This window comes from Gymnoscopelus braueri (assembly GCF_963280865.1).
Source record: "Gymnoscopelus braueri genome assembly, chromosome: 2".
Lineage (NCBI taxonomy): Eukaryota > Metazoa > Chordata > Actinopteri > Myctophiformes > Myctophidae > Gymnoscopelus > Gymnoscopelus braueri.
This window is the reverse complement of record NC_137604.1, coordinates 212,241-240,000: the sequence shown is the minus strand read 5'-3', so window position 1 is coordinate 240,000 and position 27,760 is coordinate 212,241. Positions and strand designations below refer to the sequence as shown.

General features: G+C 41.7%; 1 protein-coding gene across 1 annotated transcript; it reads right to left on the bottom strand.

Moving 5' to 3' along the window:
- Positions 1-2,054: 2,054 nt before the first annotated feature.
- Positions 2,055-27,383, bottom strand: LOC308074001 (uncharacterized protein; the record flags this gene model as incomplete). The annotated part of the gene is made up of 4 exons (XM_080413330.1): positions 2,055-4,653; positions 12,325-12,492; positions 23,579-23,641; positions 27,380-27,383. The coding sequence occupies 4 exons, from the start codon at positions 27,381-27,383 to the stop codon at positions 3,149-3,151; spliced, it is 1,740 nt and encodes a 579-aa protein (XP_080269456.1). The 3' UTR covers positions 2,055-3,148.
- Positions 27,384-27,760: the final 377 nt, after the last annotated feature.

Below are 27,760 nucleotides of genomic sequence, written 5' to 3'. Positions count from 1 at the left end.
TGGAGAATATGTTTTCGCTTTGTTGTCTCCGCCGAAGGTTGGAGAATATGTTTTCGCTTTGTGTGAGCAAAACATTGTTAGCCAAGCTAACATTGGGCAAGCTCCACATGACACGTGTCAAGTTGTTGACACCAATGCCCTCTGATTGGCAAGAGGGACGCGTGACGAAATAAAATTCTATAAATTAGGTGTGTCACTTCAAAAAGCCCTTACTTTTTGAAGTGAGGTTAAAACAGGATCAATCAGACTTGATTGGAACAGTAACCTTCAGTATGTCCAAGTCACCCGTCTGTGCTGTGTGTGTTTCCCTCTGAGAACACCTAACATTGGTCAAGCAAAGGCGCAGAAGGCCAAAGCTAAGAAAGCATACTCATCTACAATTGTAACGTAGAAGAGGACTAGAGTTGAAATGATTCCCACAACAAAGCCGAACTCTTAATACGTGTCAATATGTTGACATCAATGTCTCTGATTGGCTAGAGGGACGCATGACGAAATACAATCCTATAATAAAAAGGTGTGTCACTTCAAAAAGCCGTTTACGTTTTTGAAGCGAGGTAAGACAGGATCAATCAGTCTTGATTGGAACAGTATCTTCTAGTCCAAATCACCCGTCCGTGCGTGTGTGTGTCCCTTGAGAACACCTGACATTGGTCAAGCAAAGGCGCAGAAAGGCCAAAGCTAAGAAAGCATACTCATCTACAACAGTAACACAGAAGAAGACTAGAGTTGAATTGATCCCACAACAAGACCGAAATCTTAATACGTATTAATATGTTGACACCAATGCCTTTGATTGGCTAGAGGAATGCATGACGAAATACAATTCTATAAATAGGTGTGTCACTTCAAAAAACCGTTTACGTTTTTGAAGCGAGGTAAGACAGGATCAATCAGTCTTGATTGGAACAGTATCTTCTAGTCCAAATCACCCGTCCGTGCGTGTGTGTGTCCCTCTGAGAACACCTAACATGGTCAAACAAAGGCGCAGAAGGCCAAAGCTGATCAAACACACCAATCAAGGTAAAAAAATTATGACGACTCCCATATGATAGATTGCTTCAATGTAAACAAAGCATTGCTTCAATTAAACAGAGCTAAGAATCATAAAGAAAGAATGAAATTAATCAGAGACAAAAAAACGCTAAATGACAAAAGACGAAGACTAGCCATGAATGCTTACAATATGACACAGCAAAGATTGCTACAATCTCTGGAAGAAAAAGTAGAAGAGTCTGAAGAGAACATCGAAAGGAAAAAAAGGAACTGGTCAGAGTATTTAAATAATGAAAGACAACATCAACAAGCACATAACACGAGTAAGAAGAAACGATACAGATCACAAGAATTAGAAGTTAATGAAGCTGCTCTCGCATTCTTAAAGAAGATGTCCGAAAGTGGACCCAATTATGTCTGTGGTTCCTGTGAACGAATGCTCTACAGAGAATCAGTGGCAGAGTTTAAACCTGGAAATTATACAGGAACGATAGATATTGTAAGTCTCCTAGGCAAAAACCCAACTGCAATCAAGCAAAACAACACTTGGATGTGCCACACGTGTCATCGGGCCATTAAACTTGGGAAACTCCCTACACAGGCTTGGGCTAACAACTTATTACTCGACCCAATACCCAAAATATGATTTTTAAATCTTTTTTTTTTTAATAAATATTTCTTTAACATACACCTTTTTATTTAACTACAGTATATATCTTTTACTCTACTGTATCTCATTAGTTATTGCTATGATAATATAATTGCTATAGTCTGCTGGCGGAGACTTGTGCTCCGAGGAGCACATTTTCTAGTTTAATAATAATAACAACATTATGTAAATAAGCCCTTTTTGATTGATTGAATACTTTATTAGTCAAATATGTAAACAGTACAGAAGTACAGAAACATTTAGCCTAACACAAAATACATTTTCCATTGTGGTCCTATGAATTCAATTCATCAACATAGAATATGAACACATTAATATATGTCATAAAACACACTAGAGCCTCATATCTATTTTAAAAATCATTAAAATAGCCCCCCCCCCCCAGTAAAAAAATCTCCTCTACACCGATTTATACTACGAAGCTTAGGGCATTAATTAGTAACAATCGCCCTCTACCTTGAAAGGGGAATTATTAACTAAAAAGAAAAACAACGGGATCGGCAGGTTTTGAACTTAAAATACTTTATATATTAAACCACAAAATAAATAATTGACAACTCAAACGGTGACAAATAATACACCTCGGGTTCATACTAGGCGTCTGTCCCTGTATCTCTTTCCCTAATAAATGAAATAAACAAACAAACAGATCAACACTCAATACTCATTTCAAACGCTCCTCCCAAACCAAACAATTAGGGTTAGGGTTGGGAGGGAACCCTAACCCTAACACTCATTTCAAACGCTCCTCCCAACCCAAACAATTCCCAAGTCCAAACGTAACCAATAAACAATTCACAACGTAAGAAAGAGACGTTACAGCAGAACGGCGTTTACTTGTTTTTCCTATACAGTCCCACGTTAAGGTCCAAACGGAGTCTTCTCACCGTGGTCCCGAGTGTCTAATACTGTAGTTCCTCCAAAACGAAACGCAAACGTCATCCGCAGCGACGGTCAAAATAATAGTAATAAGTTCGGGGTACCCCTGTGATTTGTAATCCACAGAGAAACTGGATGCTTGGTTTTGCCTCACCGGCCTCGGCTCCTCCCGACTCCACCACCGACCGGCGTCTCGCTCACAAACACCACAGCGCTCGAATCCCACGGCACGGCAGCAACGGCAGGTCCGCTGGGCTCGAACGATCTTTTTTGGTGGCTGCAGTTTACTATATTACGTTTAGACCCACTACCCTTCACGTGAATAGGAAATGTCCACATATCTCACTGTGTCCAACATGTCACATATCAATCAGATACAATAACATGCATAAGTACATCAGATGTTACATATCAAACAGATATAATAACACCCCTAGATCAAGCAGATAAATATAATGTGCATTTGTCACAAATGTATAAGCCAATTATAAAACAGGCCACTACGCAGCAATAGCTGATCTACAATCTCACAACGCGTCACAGCGCAGCACGTTGTGAGCTTGTAAATTGGCACACCGTACAAATTAGGCTTTATTTGTTTGTTCATGTTGACTCTGTGCCAGAATGAATGTTCCTCATGTGATTTCTCAGACCTCGCATTTGAACAAAGCTTTTACCACAAACTGTACAACTAAAGGGGTTCACGCCTGTATGACTTCTCATATGCGTCTTCAGCTTTGTATTCAGACTGAAGCCGTTGCCACAAACTGTGCAGCTAAAAGGTTTTTCCCCTGTATGAGTCCTCATGTGTCTTTTCAGGCTGTCCTTTATACTAAAACTGTTGCCACAAACTGTGCAACAAAAGGGTTTTTCACCCGTATGAGTTCTCATGTGTTTCTTCAGATTTGTTTTTACACTAAAGCTGTGGCCACAAACTGCACAGGTGAAGGGTTTTTCCCCAGTATGAGTCCTTGTGTGTTTTTTCAGATTACACATTTGAACAAAGCCTTTACCGCAGACTGTGCAGCTAAAGGCTTTTTCCCCTGTATGAATCCTCATGTGCATCTTCAGGTTCTCCTTTAGACTAAAGCTGTTGCCACAAACTGTACAGCTAAATGGTTTTTCCCCTGTGTGAGTCCTCATGTGTTTCTTCAGATCACACATTTGAAAAAACCCTTTGCCACAATCTGTACAACTGAAGGTTTTATCGCCTGTATGAGTTCTCACGTGCTGCTTCAGATTGGCATTTAAACTATAGCCTTTACCACACACTGTACAGCTGTATGGTTTTTCCCCAGTATGAATCCTCATGTGTCTTTTCAGATCGCCCATGTGAACAAAGCCTTTGCTACAAACTGTACAGCTACAGGGTTTCTCCCCTGTGTGAGTCATCATGTGTCTCTTCAAATCATTTTTTCTACCAATGTTTTTGCCACAAAGTGTGCATGTAATGGGCTTCTTCCCTCCATGAATCCTCCTGGATGGAGCTGGTTTGGATGATTTCAGGTCCTGGGAAAAGGACGGCTTGTTGCGTAAAGACGACCTCCGACCTTCCACATGTTGTGTCTTTTTGTGTGGTTTCAGTTTGTTTAAAGCTGACTGATCCTCCCTGGTCTCCTTCCACTCATCACTGTCTTCAGTGTCAGATTCAGAACAGTGTGAGGAGAGGAGCTGATCATCTCGAGTTGGTTTTGAAGCTCCCCAGTATTTGACATAAGCTTGTAGTTTCATGTGTTCAGAGGAGGTGCTACAGGCTACAGGCTCTGTCTCTCTGGTTTCTTCTTCTTCTTCTTCTTCTTCTTCTTCTTCTTCTTCTTCTTCTTCTTCTTCTTCTTCTTCTTCTTCTTCTAATTCTTCTTCTTCTTCACTTTTCACTGCTAGTAATGTCATGGTTGATCCATTCTCCTCCTCTGCTCTTACAAGGATCTCCTCCTGTTCCTCTTTAATGTGAGGAGCTGCTGGTTCCTCCTGGTTCCTCTGCTCTCCAGGAGAATCCTCCTCTTTAAACACAACCACATGTAGAGGTCCTGGTTCCTCCTGGACCAGACTGGAGCTGCTCTTCTGTTGAGGTGAAACCTCCTCTTTACACACAGGGAGGCGCAGGGAGTCTAGGAGGAGAAAGAGACAATGATAGTTCAGTCAGGAATCATTAAAGTATGAACAGTTTATTCCAACAACGTCATTCCAAAGTCAAACCAAAATACCAAATACTACAAACATGGGACAAAATGCCTCCCTGCTTACTATATGTATCTATCTATCCATCTATCTATACACTATCATCACTAATGTCTCCCTGCTTACTATATGTATCTATCTATCTATCTATCTATCTATCTATCTGTCTATCTATCTATCTATCCATCTATATATCTATCTATATACTATCAGCACTAATGTCTCCCTGCTTACTCTTTTTGCACTCTTCCTTTTCTTTAAATCTTTTTACGATTTCTATCATTATTCTGTTGTCGTTATTATCTATGCTGCTGCATTGTCTGTAGGAAGCCAAACCAAAATAAGTTTTACTCTTATGTACCTGGGTTAGGTACCAGGTACATAAGGTACCAGGTACCTTATGTACCTGGGTTATGTACCTTATGTACCTGGGTTATGTACCTTACGTACCTGGGTTATGTACCTGGGTACATAAGGTACCAGGTACATAAGGTACATAACCTAATCCTAACCCAGGTACATAAGGTACATAACCTAACCCTAACCCAGCTACATAAGGTACCAGGTACCTTATGTACCTGGGTTAGGGTTAGGTTATGTACCTGGTACCTTATGTACCTGGTACCTTATGTACCTGGTACCTTATGTACCTGGGTTAGGGTTAGGTTATGTACCTGGTACCTTATGTACCTGGTACCTTATGTACCTGGGTTAGGTACCTTATGTACCTGGTACCTTATGTACCTGGGTTAGGTACCTTATGTACCTGGTACCTTATGTACCTGGGTTAGGTACCTTATGTACCTGGTACCTTATGTACCAGGTACCTTATGTACCTGGTACCTTATGTACCTGGTACCTTATGTACCTGGGTTAGGTACCTTATGTACCTGGTACCTTATGTACCAGGTACCTTATGTACCTGGGTTAGGGTTAGGTTATGTACCTGTAGAAAAGGCCCCCAACTTATGGGTTTAAGCATTTAATTCTATGTATTATTTCGTTGGCATAATAATATTGCACTTAAGAGGTCTGACTGTGAACACTGATTGCCAAGCTAAAACTATCCAAGTGCCTTTATTCTGTATAGCGGGTCAAATCCCTCGAGAGTTTACCGCAAGCTTGCGGGATTTCAGTGAGACGCTCTGAGAGCCATGGACACCGTCAGAAACATTCCTTAAGAATACAGTGTACTCCGTCATAATTTAAGACGTTGATTTAGTTAGTTTGAGCCTGCTCCTAACTACAGTGTGTTGTGTGCGTCCATGACAAGTTCATTGTTGATGTTAATATTACTTATGTAACTAAACCATGTTCTTGAGGTTTGTAAGTGCTAACTAAGTTAATTCCTGGCTAATATCCATTGTCTGAATTAGAGCCATACTCGTCTGTAATGGCGGACGTTCAGGGATGATTATAGTTGGGCTAATTTATGCACTGTCATGTTCTCTCACAGTCTTTAATAGGTTGGTTGTCATACTTATGTATACAACATATGCTCAGTGTCTTTCCAGTCACAGTTGGATATGGGTTTATATACATGGATCTTAGACTTAACGCTGTATCTTGGCCAGTTCACACTTGAAAAAGAGACTGTGTCTCAACGTGTTTTTACTGGTTAAATAAAGGTTAAATAAAATAAAAATCCATATATTTGGATATACTTTGTGTACTAAACTAAACTACCTAAACTGTGAATATTTGGTATCTCCAGCTAAATGTCTCCATTTAACTGTTAGGGCCCTAAAGTGGTGTTCTGGCCGACACACCGACATGAACCTAGTGAACAATTGCAATCGGCACCCCAAATTCAGCATAGCTGTATTCCCTTCACTACATTAATGGTCCTTCGATCCGGAGATCACTGGGTTTACGTCAAAGATGGAACCATTTCCAGAATATGAGGTTCAAGATGCACGCCCCAGACGACACATTCATCCCCCTGTGCGCTATGCAGATTATGAAGTGGATCATCTGGGCTACATCAGTCAGAGATGGAGAGAGGAAGTAGAGACAATTCCCCAGGAGGTTAAGGCCAGGATGACCCCCCTCACCTTCCCCTATGACTCTCCCTCACCAAGTCACCAGCAGAGGCGGGATGCTATTCCTCTAGAGATGGACCTGTGCTATGGCACCGAGAGCCAACAGCACATCCAGGAGAATCAGCTAGCCCCCATGATGTCTTCAGAGAGAGATTTTAGGGAACGGTTTCAAAGTCACACTACCCCCCTATCCCCCTCACTGAACCCCAGAGCAGAACTACAGGACATTCGCCATGAGAGGCACCTCCTTCAGCAGACACAGCAACACATGTCTTCAGAACTCACCGAGATGAAGGCATTGCAAGCAGAAATGAGACAGCTAGTGAATGCTGTCCGTAACCTACAAACCCCATCATCCCTCTTTGGTAGCAACTTGGAGTTAACACATGTTAAATGTGAATCTGATGGTGAGGAAGAGGATGACTGGCCTGCGCCACCACCGTGGACAGGTCCAGTAGAGCAAGAGTCGGTGCCAGCACGAATCACTAAGCCGTTTGTGGGCCAGCCACAAGTCCCACTCTCAACAGGTAAAGTTTCCCCTGATGTTAAGACATCTGATGCTGCCCATTATGCACCTCCCTGGTTCAAGCCTGTCCAGCCTCCACTGCATCCATGCAGTTTTACTCCTGCTGAGCAAATGTATCCTACAGCCCCTGGTGGTCACAGGAGTGAGCCCGCCAGTATCCCAGCACCTCCCCAGCAGCCTCCGCTGCGCCCACACAGTTTCACACCAGCTAAGCCTCGCTTCCTACAGTATCCTGTATCTTATGGTGGTCATAGAAGTGACCCCGCCAGTTACCCAGCACTCCCACAGCAGGCTCCAAGCATGTCATGGGCACAGCCACTGCCCTCCAGGTTGCCTCAGAGACAGAACCCTGTCATTTCAGAGTCAAGCTACCATGGGCCACGCACCAACAATCCCCATCTTCAAGAGTCATGACCCAAGTGAATTTACAAGACTCAAGATCTCACTGGAGAACCTCTTACCACCTAGTGCAACCGAGCTGTTTAAATATCAGGTGTTGGTCGATCACCTGCACCTAGAAGAGGCCAAGTTAATAGCGGATGCATACCTCAACTCTCCAATGCCCTTCACAGACACAATGAACGCCCTAAATGACAAGTTTGGCCAACCACATCAGATAGCACTGAGGCGCATCGCTGCTGTGATGGACTCCCCAGATGTCAGGCGTGGAGACCTCGCTGCATTTGAGAGGTTTGCACTCAACATACAGTCCCTTGTGGGAATGTTGAGAACACTGGGCCGAGAGGGAGAAGTGGAATTACAGTGTGGCTCGCATGTTGCCCGTTTGCTAAGTAAGCTGCCACCTGAACAGAGAGCAGAGTTTCGCCGCTGCATGTTCCACCAGGGCACACGCACCCACACTTTAACTGATCTTTCACAGTGGCTGAGATACGAATCCTGGTGCCAGGATTCTGAAGGACAGTTAGCTGTGACAGCGCCTAGGGAGAGGCCGGTGTCCAGACCTGAGGTATGGCAGGGTAAGCGACCCACCACTGTCCTCAACAGCATGGAGGATACAGCAGAGGAACCTGAAATTCCAGGGGGAAGTAGCCCCCCCAAATGGAGAAAGAGCACGCCATATTGTCCGTTCTGCAACAATGAGGAGCATTACCTCAGTCAGTGTACTGCAGTATCCAGGCTGACCAAGGATCAGCTGACAGAATGGATAAAGACTAACAGGAGGTGCTGGCGCTGTGCACAGCCACACCAGGCCGCCCAGTGTAACCTGAAAAAGCCATGTAGCCTCTGTCAAGGGAAGCACCTCCAGGTGTTGCATGAGGTCAATGTGAGATTCCCTAAGGAGTCAACAACAGCTCCGGCTGTGGAGAGCTGTGGCACAAAGGCCACGACAGAGGTACTGTACCTAGCACACCTGTGGACTACACCAGGTACAAATGACTTTTTGTTGCACTCCCTCATGGAGCTACTTGCGGATTATACTAGGGTCAGTCCACCCTAGGTGGACACGCACTGACCTTTTGCACCTTAATCCCATGTATAACGCACTGACTTTTTTTTTGTCTTTTATTGTGCTCTTTTTTTCTCTAAGCACCTTAACGTCCATATGTATATCATGCACAGTATAAGTATAACATGCACAGTATACATACATTGCTGCTATGCTCAGGCACCTTAGTTTATTATTATCTCAGGTACTTTGTAAATATGTAGATAACTTGTCTGGCCTTCTGTTGCTCTCTTGTTTTGATCTCCTTCCCACTTGCCCCCCACCCCTCTTCTTCTCCCCCCCCCCCCCTCTTCTTTCTTTGGAATTAACGTTGCGATGGGAATGATGTACAAAAACCAATTTCACCCACTCTTTTACCTTGTAAACCTGTGATGTGACAATAAAACTGATTCTGATTCTGATTCTAGACAGGCCCACAGAAGGCAACCAGGTCCTTCTGAAAGTAGTAAAGGTCCACCTTCACCATGGTGACCGAACACTCAGCACCTACGCCGTACTGGACGACGGTTCAGAGAGAACAATGTTGTTGCCAGATGCAGCAGAGAAGTTAGGACTGCAAAGAGCCCCAGAGGACCTACCACTTCGCACCATCAGACAGGATGTGCAGACCCGCCGCGGTGCTTCAGTGTCCTTCTCCATTTCTTCTCCTGCAAAGCCAAAGACTAGATTCAAGATCACAAGTGCCTTCACTACTGAGCGCATAGGCCTAGCAGACCATTCCTATCCAACAGAGCAACTTAAGGAGAAGTATAAGCACCTCAGTAGCCTCCCCCTACAGAATCTCATGAATGTTAAGCCCTTGCTTCTCATTAGCAGCGACCACCCCCATCTAGTCACACCCATTGCTCCTGTCAGGTTGGGACCCCCAGGTGGGCCTGCTGCAATCCGCACAAGGCTTGGCTGGACGCTGCAGGGCCCAGCTGGTGTAGTCAGCCACCCTGCCAGACCAAAAGTGCCTACTGACAACAGTAGCACCCCAGGACTCTGCTGTTTCCCAAGCAGAGGCTCCCGCGGCTGCTGCTCAAGCAGAGGCTCCATCAGAGCTGCACAAGTCTACTAGCTGTGGGGCGGGCTCACCAGAGCTGCATCAAATCATCCTACCTCAGATCTGAGCAAGTACAAACCCTGGCGCAAGCTGCTGGAAGTGACTGCACAGGAGTTGCATGGGGCGGCCAACTCTAATCATCCCCCTACTGCTGGAAAGTACTGCCGAGCTGAGCAGTTGAAACCCCAGAGGGCTCAGATGGAGGGCTTCCAGCAGGAGCACCGCCTAATGAGACCTGCTAAGCCAGTCCGCAGAAGCAGTCAACTTCTGACTCCGTCTCCACAGCTGGATGAGAGTGCAAAGCTCATCGGTGTTGGAGGACGACATCGTCAAGTAGAGGACCTAGAAGTGACAGCTCTTCACCCACTCATCCTAGACCCAGGCCATCGAGTTACAAGGCTTCCCAATGATCTTCTGATGGGGCGGCCTGATGCTTCAATACCTCCGGTAGTCTACACCGCAGACAAGCTCATCAGTCGCAGGCGTTGGAAACACTCCTACGTGTTGTCTGACCACCAGGCTACACCAGCTGACTCCAAAGATGACTGCAATCCTCATCTTCCCCGGGCCCACTGGCCCATTAGGAGGGTGATAAAGACTCACCCCAGCCCTGACGGGCGCATCATGTCTGCTGACATGGAAGCGAAGGACAGAATCTTCAACCAGCCAGTTGCCAGGCTGGTTGTCCTCCCTGCCCTTTCTGCTGGACATTATGAGGTCACTCGAACTCCTGCAACCTCATCCCAAGTAACCTTGTTGCCTTTTTTCGATGAGTAAATGTATTACATACATTTAGGGGCGGCTGTAGAAAAGGCCCCCAACTTATGGGTTTAAGCATTTAATTCTATGTATTATTTCGATGGCATAATAATATTGCACTTAAGAGGTCTGACTGTGAACACTGATTGCGAAGCTAAAACTATCCAAGTGCCTTTATTCTGTATAGCAGGTCAAATCCCGCGAGAGTTTACCGCGAGCTCGTGGGATTTCAGTGAGACGCTCTGAGAGCCATGGACACCGTCAGAAACATTCCTAAAGAATACAGTGTACTCCGTCATAATTTAAGACGTTGATTTAGTTAGTTTGAGCCTGCTCCTAACTACAGTGTGTTGTGTGCGTCCATGACCACGTAAGTTCATTGTTGATGTTAATATTACTTATGTAACTAAACCATGTTCTTGAGGTTTGTAAGTGCTAACTAAACTAAGTGCTAACTAAGCTAATTCCTGGCTAATATCCATTGTCTGAATTAGCGCCATACTCGTCTGTAATGGCGGACGTTCAGGGATGATTATAGTTGGGCTAATTTATGCACTGTCATGTTCTCTCATAGTCTTTAATAGGTTGGTTGTCCAAAGTAACTACTGCTTTGATGTCTGGATTTGACTGCTTATTGTATATTGTCAAGTCATACTTATGTACACAACATATGCTCAGTGTCTTTCCAGTCACAGTTGGATATGGGTTTATATACATGGATCTTAGACTGTGTAATTTTAACGCTGTATCTTGGCCAGTTCACACTTGAAAAAGAGACTGTGTCTCAATGTGTTTTTACTGGTTAAATAAAGGTTAAATAAAATAAAAATCCATATATTTGGATATACTTTGAGTACTAAACTAAACTACCTAAACTGTGAATATTTGGTATCTCCAGCTAAATGTCTCCATTCAACTATATATATATATATATATATATATATATATATATATATATATATATATATATATATATATATATATATATATATATATATATATGTGTCTACCTGAACCCCTTTGGTACATTGTACTTAATATTAATGCACATATTTCTGTCTTTATATTCTGTTTATTTCCAGAAAACCACACACACATGTGTATTGTTCAACTGCTACTGCATGTCTGCAACTGCAAAAGGGAGAAAGTAAAAGGAGAAAACCCAGAATCAAACCTCTCTCTGTCCTCTTCTTTAATATCTGGAATAAGGGCCCTAAAGTGGTGTTCTGGCCGACACACCGACATGAACCTAGTGAACAATTGCAATCGGCACCCCAAATTCAGCATAGCTGTATTCCCTTCACTACAGTACCTGTACACAAGATGGAACAATAAAGTACAACTTTGAACCTTGAACCCAGTGATGGATTTCAATCAGAACTATGTTGGTGCATTTTCGTAGCAAATAATACAGCGATAGTACTCTGCTCTTCTACTACTCTATCTTTCCCATCATGCTTTGCAGGAGTTGCATTTCCTTTGTTTACTGAGCTCTCTTTGTTCTTTATGCTCTTTGACCCCCTGCTGGAACCGCCTGGAACTAGTGGCTAGGAGGATTAATAATAGCTATATGTACATGACGGTTTTAACAACATATCTTTCTATTGAGATTTACATTAGACACAAGCCAACATAGTGTGTTATATTGTGTATATAAATAACACACACATAACATATGAATATGTTTTATAACATATTTACATTAGAGGCGGAGCTAGGTGAGGGGAGGCGGCCTCCACTCATAATAATGGAACATTTTACCTGGACGACTTCCTGAGGTCAAGGAAGGAGGTTCTGCTTCCTGCTCCTCTTTACAACCAGGATGTAGTGGGAGCTCCTCCCCCTTAGGGAGCAGTGGGAGGTCTGGCTCCTCCCCTTTAGGGAGCAGTGGGAGGTCTGGCTCCTCCCCCTTAGGGAGCAGTGGGAGGTCTGAAAGGAGCAGAGTGGAGGTGACACTTCAGATAAGCCTCAGTAAAACACTTAAGATAAGATAAGCCTCAGTAAAACACTTAAGATAAGCCTCAGTAAAACACTTAAGATAAGCCTCAGTAAAACACTTAAGATAAGCCTCAGTAAAACACTTAAGATTAGCCTCAGTAAAACACTTAAGATTAGCCTCAGTAAAACACTTAAGATAAGCCTCAGTAAAACACTTAAGATTAGCCTCAGTAAAACACTTAAGATAAGCCTCAGTAAAACACTTAAGATAAGCCTCAGTAAAACACTTAAGATTAGCCTCAGTAAAGCACTTAAGATAAGCCTCAGTAAAGCACAGATAAGCCTCAGTAAAACACTTAAGATAAGATAAGCCAGGTTGGTTATACCTGAATTGGTTGAATTCAGGCGTTACATCAACAACACACATTCCACCCTGACATTCTCAATAGAGTAAAAAACACATTGACTTTTAGATTGACATATATCAGTGGGTGATGATGGACACCTCAATACCACCTGATTCTACCAACTGACAGAAACAGTGTGTTACGTGTACATAGAAACAGTGTGTTACGTGTACATAGAAACAGTGTGTTACGTGTACATAGCCATCATCCTAAACGTCTTATTGAGAACATCCCATATGGACAGTTCCTGCGTCTTAAACGCATCTGCAACAACCCTGCAGACTAAGAGGTGAAAGCAGAGGACATGCATGACAGGTTCAGAAGTATGAGGTTACAAAGAACCTGTGATACGCACAGCCATGAATAAGATCAGAACTGTACAAAGGGAGTCCCTCTTATAGCCTGCAAATAACTTTTGTCACTTTTGTTTTGGAGTACAATACTTCATCCCAAGCCATCAAAGAACATTATGCTGGTCGTATAATAAGGTGTAAATAAAGTTCCTAAAGGGAGGTGTATTTTCTGCCATTCACAAAGGGGCGTATATGCCTCAAACGTGCGGATCACAGGTGTAGGTCATGATTAATCTGGACGGCTGCCAGCTAGTCGTAAAACGTCAAGCGCGTTCCCGAGAAGTTCATTTGCATTGTTCCACTCCCCTTTTCACACCATAAAAGGCAACAGGAAATGTAATATCCAACTTCAACTTCACCGTACTGAAGAGTGTTGCCATGTCCGCTTATTATAAGAATGTGGGCTTATTTTTCTGTGAAATTGCTTGTAAATATTGGTAGCTGTGGGGTGCAGTTTTTTGGGCTTGTTTCTAAAGTGTAGTTGCTTATTTGGGCTTGCTTCACAATTGTTCAATTATTTTAACCAGTGGTTCTCAAATATTTTTATGTCTTGGACCCCCAAGTTAATATGTAATATGTATGCTAATTTATCCGTACAACCGCCATCTGAAAATGTTTTGTGCCAGCTGGAGCCCCGTACCATATTTGTGTTGTTAGAATGTTTAAAACATCTTCCAAACCCTCCACATTTTATTTCAAGATAATTGACCTAGATCGGCTATTTTCAATGTATACAGTATCTAATTTCAATGTATACAGTATATAGGTTTAATTAAAGTGCTCATAATGGCTTTGTGCCATAGTTGCTTCTTTGGGGCTTGTTTTCCTAGATTTCGTTGCTTATTTCTCTCACAAAATCTGGCAACACTGGTGGTGCTTAGAAGTTCAACATCGTCTCTCGTCTAAAAAAAACTGATGTCGGCGTCACATCGCCTTGACAGTTAACTTGTACATCCGTCTGTCTGGAAGCCTTGACAGTTAACTTGTACATCTGTCTGTCTGGAAGCCTTGACAGTTAACTTGTACATCTGTCTGTCTGGAAGCCTTGACAGTTAACTTGTACATCTGTCTGTCTGGAAGCCTTGACAGTCAACTTGTACATCTGTCTGTCTGGAAGCGGGATCAGCTGAACGTAATGCTCTCATCATGTGTGATGAGACTAAAGAAATTTATAGCTAACCCCACCACCAAATAATAGACTATAAACATGGAAAGGATATTATATAAGCCTTTTCTACTGAACATTGCTCACCTTTACTGAGTTAAAAGATGAGGTTGAAATCCAGGGCATAGCTACAAGTGGAACGCTGCTATCCGATTATGGACTAGAGCTTATTGATTACTTATTGATTACATTTGTTAAATTTGGATTAATATATCACTGTCCTACGTCGGAATGGGGAATGGATCTCCTGTCCACAGCTTTCATCCACTAGTTGACAGATGGTGAGACTTATTAGGCTATTGTGTTCATGTGATCAATATACAGTCGCCTACAGCAGGGGTCTTCAACGTTTTCAGGCCAAGGACCCCCTGGCTGAGAGAGAGATGAAGCAGGGACCCCCTACTCTATATTGTACAAAATTGTGTTTCAGATGAAGTTTTTTTTTTTTACTTAGTCTGCTCTTTTTTCCCTCTACACCTATAGCCTCTTTGCCAAAAATAGCTGATCTACAAGCTCTCAACGCCTCGCAGCGCGAGGCGTTGAGAGCTTGTAGATCTGCTATTTTCGGCTAATGTCCCCCTCGGAAAAGGAATTCTAGGGTTCAAGTGGTTAATGTAAAAAAACTAAATCCTATCACTCAACGATTTGGCGGACCCCCTATAGTAGCTCTGAGGACCCCCTAGGGGTCCCGGACCCCCTGTTGAAGACCCCTGGCCTACAGTATTATAAATTAATACTGCGCAGACACTGGAGGTGCGTCTGAGCCTCCGCAGTGACATTAAGGCATCATAGCCTATCTTCACTATCCAGTGACAGACACTGGCAAATACTCTGAGGGACCTAATAATTCAGCTCTGATAGCCTGGGGAAGAAAAAAAAGCGGTGGAAGCAATTCATCGTTTGACATATTTTTTTTCTTTTTTATATATATGTGTTGACAAATGTTGGGCACATACTATTTTATTTGAGGTTTGCCACTGTTGTAATTGATTTTGCATGAAGAATAAAGCATTCTAACGACATACGCACAGCTCTGATCCCTGGTAAGACAGCCTCGGGGCTGACTTGAGAACAGGCGCAGCTCACGCTCAAAACACAGACAAAAAACATGAATGAATCTGACTGCTAGTGTAGGAATTGTCTTAAATACCGGTACCAAAATATGGTCGTAAATTGCTTAGTGAATCGGGGCCATTATTGGAATATGCTTAAATGTGATTATCATTTGAAAAACATAGCGTTGTTACCACCAAGGTTTTTCTTCACAAGAAGAAATAACATTAGAGACTCTGTTGTTGTCACATGTCACACTGTATAGATCATCCAGCTCCAGTTCTAACTGGCTGAGAGAGGAGTTGTGTGGTAGATGCACTCATTGCTCTAACACTTCAACCACTAAGGTCTTTTATCACCCACACACTGGACAGGAAGACAACATCAAAAACCTCATCAACTGTAATACCACCCATTTGATTTATATGTTGAAATGTCCCTTTGTCTCATACATGTATGTATGTATGTATGTATGTATGTATGTATGTATGTATGTATGTATGTATGTATGTATATATGTATATATGTATGTATGTATGTATGTATGTATGTATGTATGTATGTATGTATGTATGTATGTATGTATATATGTATGTATGTATGTATTAGGCCTGACCTCGACTAGTCGAATAGTCGACTGATTAGTCGTGGGGGGTCCGAGTCGACTGTGTGTCTCTTAGTCGAATCTAGTCGTATAAAAAAAAAAAGTGATGCAACATTGGATCATTCCATTTCGGCTGTGGGGGGTGCTTAATGACTGATGTACTTGCTTGTTTTTTCCCAATAAATTATTATATATATCCTATTTTTGGCAAACTATTAGTTAATTAATATAACAAATTTGAATATAACTGCAAGTTTCAATCAATGTCCAATGTGTGTGAAATCCTTGAAAAAATTGCTACGGTGGTAGACTCCAAATGACCGCAATGCGCATCATGGAACAGAATTTCACCTGCTAGTCTCAATGCTGCATTGCTGGTTCATTAATCTATTTCGCTACATAAATTAATTGCTCACAATCGCTCACAACGTCTGGGAAAAGAACCTCACAAGTGTGATAACATTTTGAACATTCAGACGATAAAAGAAAAGTCAGATGCAGGATATGCGATCACACAATGTCATATCACTCCACAACAAGTAACATGGCTTATCACTTAATTGTTTGTGAAGACGATACTGTGGCCTAAAACAATATTGGCTTTGTCCCGACTCCCGACTCCCTAGTACTAATATCTAATATCAGTCATATGTAGGGGCTTATATGATTTATTTGTATTTATTATTTTCTAGGCACACCCACAGCTTTCAGCCACTCCCAGCACGCCCAGCAGTGCCACTGCCAGTACGTCAAGTGCAGCGGCTGCGGCCCCACAGTTGACTCAGACAAAACTGGATTTTAGGGCACCAGTCTCAGAGAAAAGGAGAAGAGCTATTACGGACAAAATTACCAATTTTGTTGCGCTTGACATGAGATGAATTAACATTGCTGAAAGAGACGGTTTTAAAGAGTTAATTCGCACACTGGAGCCAGGATTCACATGTCCAAAAAGGGAGACAGTCATGCATGCTGTGTATGAGAAATACACTTCCACAAGGGAAGAAGTTTCCAAATTAATAAACAGAAGTGAAGCAGTCAGCTTGACCACAGATATTTGGACTTCACTGACAATGGAGGCATATATGACAGGACAGCTACAGTGCACTTCATTACAGAGGATTGGCGATTGGAATGGTTTGTGTTAGAAACAAAATAAATGGAAGAAAGTCACACAGCAGAACATATTGCAGAAATGCTGACAGAGATTATTTCTGATTGGAACATTCCACGCAATAAGGTTGTTTCTATTGTACATGACAATGCAACAAATATTGTTAAATGCACTGATCAACTGGCTGAAGACCCGTCATGGGGGGAGTGAGGGGAGTGCGTTGTGCTGGCCACACTTTACAACTGTGCATCAACACTGCGCTCAAGCGGCAAGATACTGTCACTCGCACTGTAGCTGCTGCAAGGCGACTTGTTTCTCACTTAAAAAAAAGTGCCAAGAAAACCACAGCACTTGCAGAGAAACAGCAAGGCCAGGGTGAGGGTGAGAGTCAGGGTCAGGGTGTGCCACAACATAAACTTATGCAAGACGTTGCGACTCGCTGGAATTCAGTCTATATGATGCTCGAGCGCTTGATAGAGCAGAGAGGGCCGGTTTCTGCTTTGCTGTTACATTTAAGTGTCAGCAAACGGGCCGATCGTGATCTTGACCTCACAACAGCCCAGTGGAGAACAGCAGAGGACAGAGTTAATGTTCTCAAGCCAATGATCACCCTGACAGAGCTTTTGTCGAAGGATATGAACGCATCGCTGTCCGCCACTGTTCCGATGCTCATTAACATTCAGAAACGGCACCTGGTCGTGCCTGATGATGATAGCAAGGTCATTAAAACCCTTAAGACAACACTGACCCAGGAGATTGACAGACGATGGAATCTCAAAGAGTCCCTCCTGGCGAGCAGCATTTATATTAAAGCTGCCGTTCTTGATCCCCGTTTTAAGAAGCTTTCTTTTTTGACCGATGAGCAAAAAGAGGAGGCTTATTCAGCGGTGGAACATCTAGCTGAGAGTCTAGCGGCGGACATGCCTGTCCGTGTCCGTGAGGAAAGCCATGACAGTGACAGTGACCCTGAGGAGCTGGAGCAGCCGCAGCGTGAGCCCCCCACAGTCCGCCCAAAACAGAAAGAGAAGGACCTGGTGGTTTCAATGCTGATGGACGTTGATGATGATGAGGAGGAACAGCCAGGAGAAGAGGAAAATGAGCTGAAGGCTTATATAAAGGACTACACAAAAAGCAATGCAGGACCATTGGAATGGTGGAAAAAGAACGAGGAGAGATACCCAAAGCTGTCAAGAGCTGCAAAAAGAATCCACAGCGTCCCATCCACCTCCACACCGTCAGAGAGGATCTTCTCCAAGGCAGGTTTTATTATCAGCAAAACAAGGAGCGCTCTTCTGTTGATTTTCCTCGCACACAACTTGAAAAGACTCAACAAGCTCACACAAGATCAGTAAAAAGAAAAAGTTGTTCTTTTGATCAGGCAGGTATGCTAAGTGTTGATTAAACGTTCTACCTAGGCTAAATTTTTATTTTATTTTGTTATCCTAATTAGCCTAATATTATTTATTTATTTTATTTATATTAGGGTTATTATTTCGTTTTGTTATTATTATTACTGTATTATTATTATTATTTGATTATTGTTTGTTTTATTTTTTTGGCAGGCTTAGCCTATTCTAAATTTAATTTAATGTTTAAAGGTAGGGTAAGTGATTTTCTTTGGTTAAAATAAGTGTTAAATAGCTCTATATTGTGATAGTAATCATTACTATAGAGTGTTTGTTCAGTAACAGTGTTAAGTAGCTCTATATTGTGATAGTACTCATTGCTATAGAGTGTTTGTTCAGTAACAGTGTTAAATAGCTCTATATTCTGATAGTACTCATTGCTATAGAGTGTTTGTTCAGTAAAAGGAGTCTCCTTGTCTCTCCAGCTCTTTATAAAACAGAAAATGCATTTTTGTTTCAGTTTCAGTTTCATTTCCAATTTTATCCAATCAGGATAGAGAACTCAATCAGGATACAGATTAAACAAGTGAAATTGGAAGTGATGACACTAAGAAATGAGCAGGCAAAATTGGCTGAGATTTTGACACCTACCGGAAAATGTATTTTCTGTTTATTAAAGAGCTGGAGAGACATGGAGACTCCTGTTACTGAACAAACACTCTATAGCAATGATTACTATCAGAATATAGTGCTTTAACCTTTTAACAAAATACTTTTTGTTTTAACAAAAAAATATCACTTACCCTTTAATGTTGCTCCGCACCGTATGTGCAGCTGGGCTGACAGCTGGGCTGTCAGTCATATAGTTTAATTAGCCTAATATTATTTTGTTCATTCTTTTATTTATTTTAGGGTTATTATTTTGTTTTGTTATTATTATTACTGTATTATTCTTCCTATTTGATTATTGTTTTTTTTTTGTTTTTTTTGGCAGGCTTAGCCTATTCTAAATGTAATTTAATGTTTAATTGCGCACGACCGCACCGGATGGCGGATGATGGCGCATGTGCAGCGAGGCCAGCGACAATCAGCTGGGTTAATAGGGCTGTCATATAGTTAACCAAACTGTCTTATTTGCCGTAAATTGTGGACTAAGTTTGTTGTTATATGTTTAAAAGTTTAAAAGTAGGGCTGCCCTTGTTTTTTTGTTTGATTATTATGCCGAGTTGCGGACACCACACTTGTTGTCTTGTCAGTCAGTTGTGTCACCCGTTTAAGTTTTGGAATTTGGACTGAACTGAAGTTTAAGGAGTTTTTTGTACAGTAACTAGCACTGTGCCAAAAATAAATAAAAGTTTGCTCTTCAGAGTAAGTAACTAACTGCTCACTGTGGCCTCTTTTTTTGTACTGTAAATCCTAGCCTAAATGCCTCTGATTGCCTCATAAGGTCAACTAACATTGGGTGCCAGAGGTTTATTAAAATATTATACGTTGAGTGCCAGGATTTTTAACCATTTTTGAACCTTTTTCAAGTAGTCACAAAATATTTTCAGTGATCACCGTCCTCACGGTGATCCCCTCATTACACACATAGAGGTCTCGTACAATCGGGGGGAAAAAATTAAAAACATTCGGTAATCCGTTCCATAGTTGCAGCCAGTTGAAAATAGTTAAAAATACATTGTAAAAAAAATAAGTACACAGGTGCCGAGATACAGGTTTTTGAAGTCATAAGTTAACCAGGAAGTGGATTGGAGTCTAAATCTTCGAAAAATGATATCTCCTGGTGCTGTGAAGGAAAAAAATAATAATAATGAAAAAAATTATGACAATTTCTTATTTTTTTATTTTTTTCAAAAACTGTATATATACGGTTTTGACACTCAACGTCAGTTTTTGAAAATAAGTATATATACGGTTTTGGCACCCAATGTGTTAACGTTGGAGTCGACTGCCAGTCTACTATTGGCAATTAGTCGCCAAACAGATTCGACTAGACAAATGGTTAGTCTGGGACAGGCCTAGTATGTATGTATGTATTAGAGATGCACCGATTAATCGGCCGCCGATTAAAAAAGCCGGTTTTAGGTCAAACCGGCTGGATCGGTGCTCGGCCCCATCACTGTCAAAAATTCCGATTTTATGCCAGTCAAATTGATACTGCGTTGGCACTGCGCAGCAACAGCATGATGATCAAAGTCGTGCGAGTCGACTCAGTAAACATTAGCAAGAGAAGCCCACAGATGGTGCTGATTACCTTTGAAATATAAGGATACATATATTGAATATATATATATTATGGAATATATTATATTCCATAATGCTGCAGTTATAGCCTAGTCAATGCCGTGACTGTCGGTCCGTCAATCACGGGGAATTTAAAGGCAGTAAGTGCGTCACCAGGCTTCTCATACGGTCCATGCAAAAACTGCCTATAAACATCCCTTTTATTTTAGCCAGTTGCAAAGAAAAATCACCCCCTGTCTCTCTTTGCATATGCTGTTGAAAAGACAGTACAACTTTGGCACGGACGGCCATGCACGTGCACACATAGACATCATAGGGGGCTTGAGCCCCTGCCCTTTTATGTCCCCCCTAGTCTCCTCTGTCTGTAAACTGTAGAAATCCCTGAGCATCCGTTGGCCCGCACCTGCTGACAGTAAAGTTTACTTAATTGAGCCCCATGCCGTGCAGTGCGTGCGCAGAATTATAGCCGATTTACACGCCCACAACGCGTCGCAACGCGAGGCGTTGTGAGCTTTTTTCCCCCTCTCACAGCAAAAAATAAACTAAAGCGTGTTTCGTACACGAGCGTGTTTTAGGACGACCATTCCATTCCATTTGGAGAGGTCATTAGGACGTTCCATTTGGAGAGGTCATTAGGACGTTCCATTTGGAGAGGTGCGCTGCGCGATGGGATGGACTGGAGAGAAGGACCCGCCGAGTTTTCCTTTTTGCTTGATATTGTTTGATGGAGAAACAATCATGACTGATACACATGAAAGAAGACCCTTCACAGCTAATAGAGAATTATACATTTTAAGAATCTGTTCAGAATTGAATGAGTACGGCTATAGTTAAATGTGAACTCTTTCTGCTATAAATATGCATCCATGTGTTCTGTGCGCCCGTCGGCTGCTACGTTTCCTTTTTGCCACACATCTACATTTGTACCAAATTAACCGCATTAACCGAATTAAAGCAATAAAAAACGGAAATAAAAAGGGGAAAAACCGCGAAAACAATAAATAATAAATTGTCGTCGCCCTTCGGCCGACGGCTAGAGGTTCCCTTTGGGAATTAAAGCCCCTATAATTCCTTCTGCACGTCCCTGCGGACGGCTGGTGTGTGTGTGTGTGTGTGTGTGTGTGTGTGTGTGTGTGTGTGTGTGTGTGTGTGTGTGTGTGTGTGTGTGTATGTGTGTGTGCATGCGTGCGCGCGCACTTCTCTCTTACAGACAGTGGCTGGCTGCTCCTCCTACCTGCAGGGTTGCCTCTTATTCCAAATAAATTACTAGGCGCGATCTAAAAAGTCCTTAATGCAGTAAGCAGCTTCCAACAACAACTCTAAAAGACGTTGTGATCATGATATCAGCCATCCACACCACTGGTTTAATTCATGTGCCTACAGACGTCTTCTCATCTGTCCAGCTGTAGCCTATTAAAGCTCGTTAAGAGACTCGTCCGAAAGTTTAACAAAGTCCACTGAGCAACACAGAGTAGTGTAACATTTTAAGTCAGAGGTTAAAACAAATAGCAAATGCTTTAGTCCTCCTCAGAAATGGGATGCTAGTGGTTAATGTAAAAAACATCATATCACACAGAGATTTGGCGGCCCCCCCTGTAGTAACTCTGAGGACCCCCTAGGGGTCCCGGACCCCCTGTTGAAGACCCCTGGACTAGAGTGACATAAAGTACATTTCTCACCTTGAAAACAATTAAATCCAGACATGTCTGCTATGTGTCTGAATGGGAAAACCTTATTTATTTATTTTAGCTTTTAGTTCAAATAAGAAAAAAAATGCATTAAGATAAGATTTAGTTTGTTAAAAAAGATTACCATTTTTAATAAATAATAATTTCAATAACTGATCTCAATATGGACCCATAATAAGTTTTGCCAAAATCATGCAGCTCTATAACAGTGACAGCCATAACAGCAATGGTACAAATAAAACAATAAAAAATAAATGATATAGGCTACAGTAGTATCCTTTTTAAAATTCTTCTTGTTTTTGTAATGACTTTAGGCCTTTCGTTGCATAGTTAGGGCATCAATATTATAGCCTTATCATGATATTACACTGGATATCGTCTGTGATTTTGGATATTGTACTATTATGATATGGCATAAGTGTTCTTTTCCTGGTTTAATCTTATTGGTACTCTGTATTGGCAAATACACAAACTGAAGTAGCCTGAAAAAAATCTAGTTAGAAAATTGAAAATCGGTAAAATCGGTATCGGCAGGTCAGACTTTAAAAGAAACGGTAATCGGTATCGGCCAAGGATTTTTCAATCGGTGCATCTCTAGTATGTATATATGTATGTATGTATGTATGTATGTATGTATGTATGTATGTATGTATGTATGTATGTATGTATGTTTGTATGTATGTATGTATGTATGTATGTATGTATGTATGTATGTATGTATGTATGTATGTATGTATGTATGTTTGTATGTATGTATGTATGTATGTATGTATGTATGTATGTATGTATGTATGTTTGTATGTATGTATGTATGTATGTATGTATGTATGTATGTTTGTATGTATGTATGTATGTATGTATGTATGTATGTATGTATGTATGTATGTATGTATGTATGTATGTATGTATGTATGTTTGTATGTATGTATGTATGTACTATCCAAAATAAAGGCAGAAAAGCCCCAAATAATATCACAAAAACAGCTGTGACTATTCAGGATTTCCAACGAAAATGCAAAACCAATTGGTATTATATTATTATTATATTATAACATATAATAAAACAATGTTTTATAAATATAAAACTGTTTTTATAGACATACTTTGTTGTATTTCATGATGCCAGTGAGGACATGGAGGCTGCAGGCTGGACTCCATCCATTCATCTAAAAGAAGAAACATCAAAGATACATCAACTAACACAGTAATGTTGTCTGAACCTTCACTAAAACACCCTGCTGTCTGAACCTTCACTAAAACACCCTGTTGTCTGAACCTTCACTATAACACCCTGTTGTCTGTACCTTCACTATAACACCCTGTTGTCTGAACCTTCACTATAACACCCTGCTGTCTGAACCTTCACTAAAACACCCTGTTGTCTGAACCTTCACTAAAACACCCTGTTGTCTGAACCTTCACTAAAACACCCTGTTGTCTGAACCTTCACTAAAACACCCTGTTGTCTGAACCTTCACTAAAACACCCTGCTGTCTGAACCTTCACTATAACACCCTGCTGTCTGAACCTTCACTAAAACACCCTGTTGTCTGAACCTTCACTATAACACCCTGTTGTCTGAACCTTCACTAAAACACCCTGTTGTCTGAACCTTCACTATAACACCCTGTTGTCTGAACCTTCACTAAAACACCCTGCTGTCTGAACCTTCGCTATAACACCCTGTTGTCTGAACCTTCACTAAAACACCCTGTTGTCTGAACCTTCGCTATAACACCCTGTTGTCTGTACCTTCACTATAACACCCTGCTGTCTGAACCTTCACTATAACACCCTGCTGTCTGAACCTTCACTATAACACCCTGTTGTCTGGACCTTCACTAAAACACCCTGTTGTCTGAACCTTCACTATAACACCCTGTTGTCTGAACCTTCACTATAACACCCTGTTGTCTGGACCTTCACTATAACACCCTGTTGTCTGAACCTTCACTATAACACCCTGTTGTCTGAACCTTCACTATAACACCCTGTTGTCTGAACCTTCACTATAACACCCTGTTGTCTGAACCTTCAATATAACACCCTGTTGTCTGAACCTTCACTAAATCACCCTGTTGTCTGAACCTTCACTATAACACCCTGTTGTCTGAACCTTCACTATAACACCCTGCTGTCTGAACCTTCACTAAATCCCCCTTTTGTCTGAACCTTCACTATAACACCCTGTTGTCTGAACCTTCACTATAACACCCTGTTGTCTGAACCTTCACTATAACACCCTGCTGTCTGAACCTTCACTAAATCACCCTGTTGTCTGAACCTTCACTATAACACCCTGTTGTCTGAACCTTCACTAAAACACCCTGCTGTCTGAACCTTCACTATAACACCCTGCTGTCTGAACCTTCACTAAATCACCCTGTTGTCTGAACCTTCACTATAACACCCTGTTGTCTGAACCTTCACTATAACACCCTGCTGTCTGAACCTTCACTAAATCACCCTGTTGTCTGAACCTTCACTATAACACCCTGTTGTCTGAACCTTCACTAAAACACCCTGTTGTCTGAACCTTCACTAAAACACCCTGCTGTCTGAACCTTCACTAAAACACCCTGCTGTCTGAACCTTCACTATAACACCCTGTTGTCTGAACCTTCACTAAAACACCCTGTTGTCTGAACCTTCACTAAAACACCCTGTTGTCTGAACCTTCACTAAAACACCCTGCTGTCTGAACCTTCACTAAAACACCCTGCTGTCTGAACCTTCACTAAAACACCCTGTTGTCTGAACCTTCACTATAACACCCTGTTGTCTGAACCGTCACTATAACACCCTGTTGTCTGAACCTTCACTATAACACCCTGTTGTCTGAACCTTCACTATAACACCCTGTTGTCTGAACCTTCACTAAAACACCCTGTTGTCTGAACCTTCACTAAAACACCCTGCTGTCTGAACCTTCACTAAAACACCCTGCTGTCTGAACCTTCACTATAACACCCTGCTGTCTGAACCTTCACTATAACACCCTGTTGTCTGAACCTTCACTATAACACCCTGTTGTCTGAACCTTCACTATAACACCCTGTTGTCTGAACCTTCACTATAACACCCTGTTGTCTGAACCTTCACTATAACACCCTGTTGTCTGAACCTTTACTATAACACCCTGTTGTCTGAACCTTCACTAAAACAACCTGCTGTCTGAACCTTCACTATAACACCCTGTTGTCTGAACCTTCACTATAACACCCTGCTGTCTGAACCTTCACTATAACACCCTGTTGTCTGAACCTTCACTATAACACCCTGCTGTCTGAACCTTCACTATAACACCCTGCTGTCTGAACCTTCACTAAAACACCCTGCTGTCTGAACCTTCACTAAAACACCCTGTTGTCTGAACCTTCACTATAACACCCTGTTGTCTGAACCTTCACTATAACACCCTGCTGTCTGAACCTTCACTATAACACCCTGTTGTCTGAACCTTCACTAAAACACCCTGCTGTCTGAACCTTCACTAAAACACCCTGCTGTCTGAACCTTCACTATAACACCCTGTTGTCTGAACCTTCACTATAACACCCTGTTGTCTGAACCTTCACTATAACACCCTGTTGTCTGAACCTTCACTATAACACCCTGTTGTCTGAACCTTCACTATAACACCCTGTTGTCTGAACCTTCATTAAAACAACCTGGATAATAAAACACCATGGACAACGCAATATTGTATTGTATTGTATTCTATTCTATTAGTATATGCACTATGGACCCTTGTGGGTCCATTTGGTTATAATTGGTTCCATAAATGGAATCAAATGAACCCTTACATTACAAGGTCCATTTGGTTACATTTGGACCAATTTAAAACCGGTAAAATTATTTACCATATAAAGCTTTATCTATTATATAAAGTATTATATTTACCATATAAAGCTTTATCTATTATATAAAGTATTATATTTACTATATAAACCTTTATCTATTATTTAAAGTGTAAACAGAACATAATCATAACTATTGCATTTCTCATACAAACCATAGATATAAACCACTACTAGTACCTAACCCTAATACAATATATAATATATATATATATATATATATAATATATATATATAATATATCACATCATATAAATCAGTGTAAATGTAATAATAATAATAATAAAGAAGAACCTACTGGTTTGTCGTTGCTGTTCAGCTACGTGTTGTTTGTTATGACACACACACACACACACACACACACACACACACACACACACACACACACACACACACACACACACACACACACACACACACACACACACACACACACACACACACACGACTTCCACTTCGAGCTTTCAAAATAAAATACTTGAGGCCGTTTCTTTCATTATGAGTGTAATGCTGCCATCTGCTGGTAGGAGTTTGTATGTATCTCCATTAGTGAATCTACAGCATAATATGCTGTGTTGACTTAGCCTGGTAAACCCCCCCCCCCCCCCTTAGCCTGGTAAACCCCCCCCCCCCCCCTTAGCCTGGTAACCCCCCCCCCCTTAGCCTGGTAACCCCCCCCCCCCTTAGCCTGGTAACCCCCCCCCCCTTAGCCTGGTAAACCCCCCCCCCCCCCCCCCCCCTTAGCCTCTAAAATCTATGAATCTATGAAGTGCTAACATTTAATGTAAACATACAACAGGACAAAGGTGAAACAGTGAGCACAGCGCTGCAGGGACTCGAACCCAGAAGTATCAAATGTATGAAAAGATATTAATAACCTGGCTTTATCAACACAGCACAGTCAAACAGTGTTTACTGATTGACCTGTAATCACACTATACAATAGCCCAGTGATTCTCAGATTTTATATAGATTTCATCTATTTGAAAATAGCCGATCTACAAGCTCACAACCCCTCACAGGTGGTTAAATGTCTGAAAATACCCATGTGTATACAGGGTTAGAACATGAATGCAACATATCAATAGAAAAAATCATGTGTAAACAAACAAAGAAAAAACATGAATTAAGGAAACACTTTTTTTGTTGTTTAATCTGAAAGACATTTTGTGGTAGCATATCTCTCTCTCTCTCTCTCTCTCTCTCTCTCTCTCTCTCTCTCTCTCTCTCTCTCTCTCTCTCTCTCTCTCTCTCTCTCTCTCTCTCTGATAACTAACCCTGATAAGGGGTCCTTGGCCTGAAAAAGACCCTAAGTTATTTCAGTCCATCATTTATTCTTTCTTTTCTTAAACAACACTGAGGTGCCCAGACTTCTCAGGGGCCACTCAGGGGGCCACTCTTCACTCTTCTTGTTACTGTTGGTCA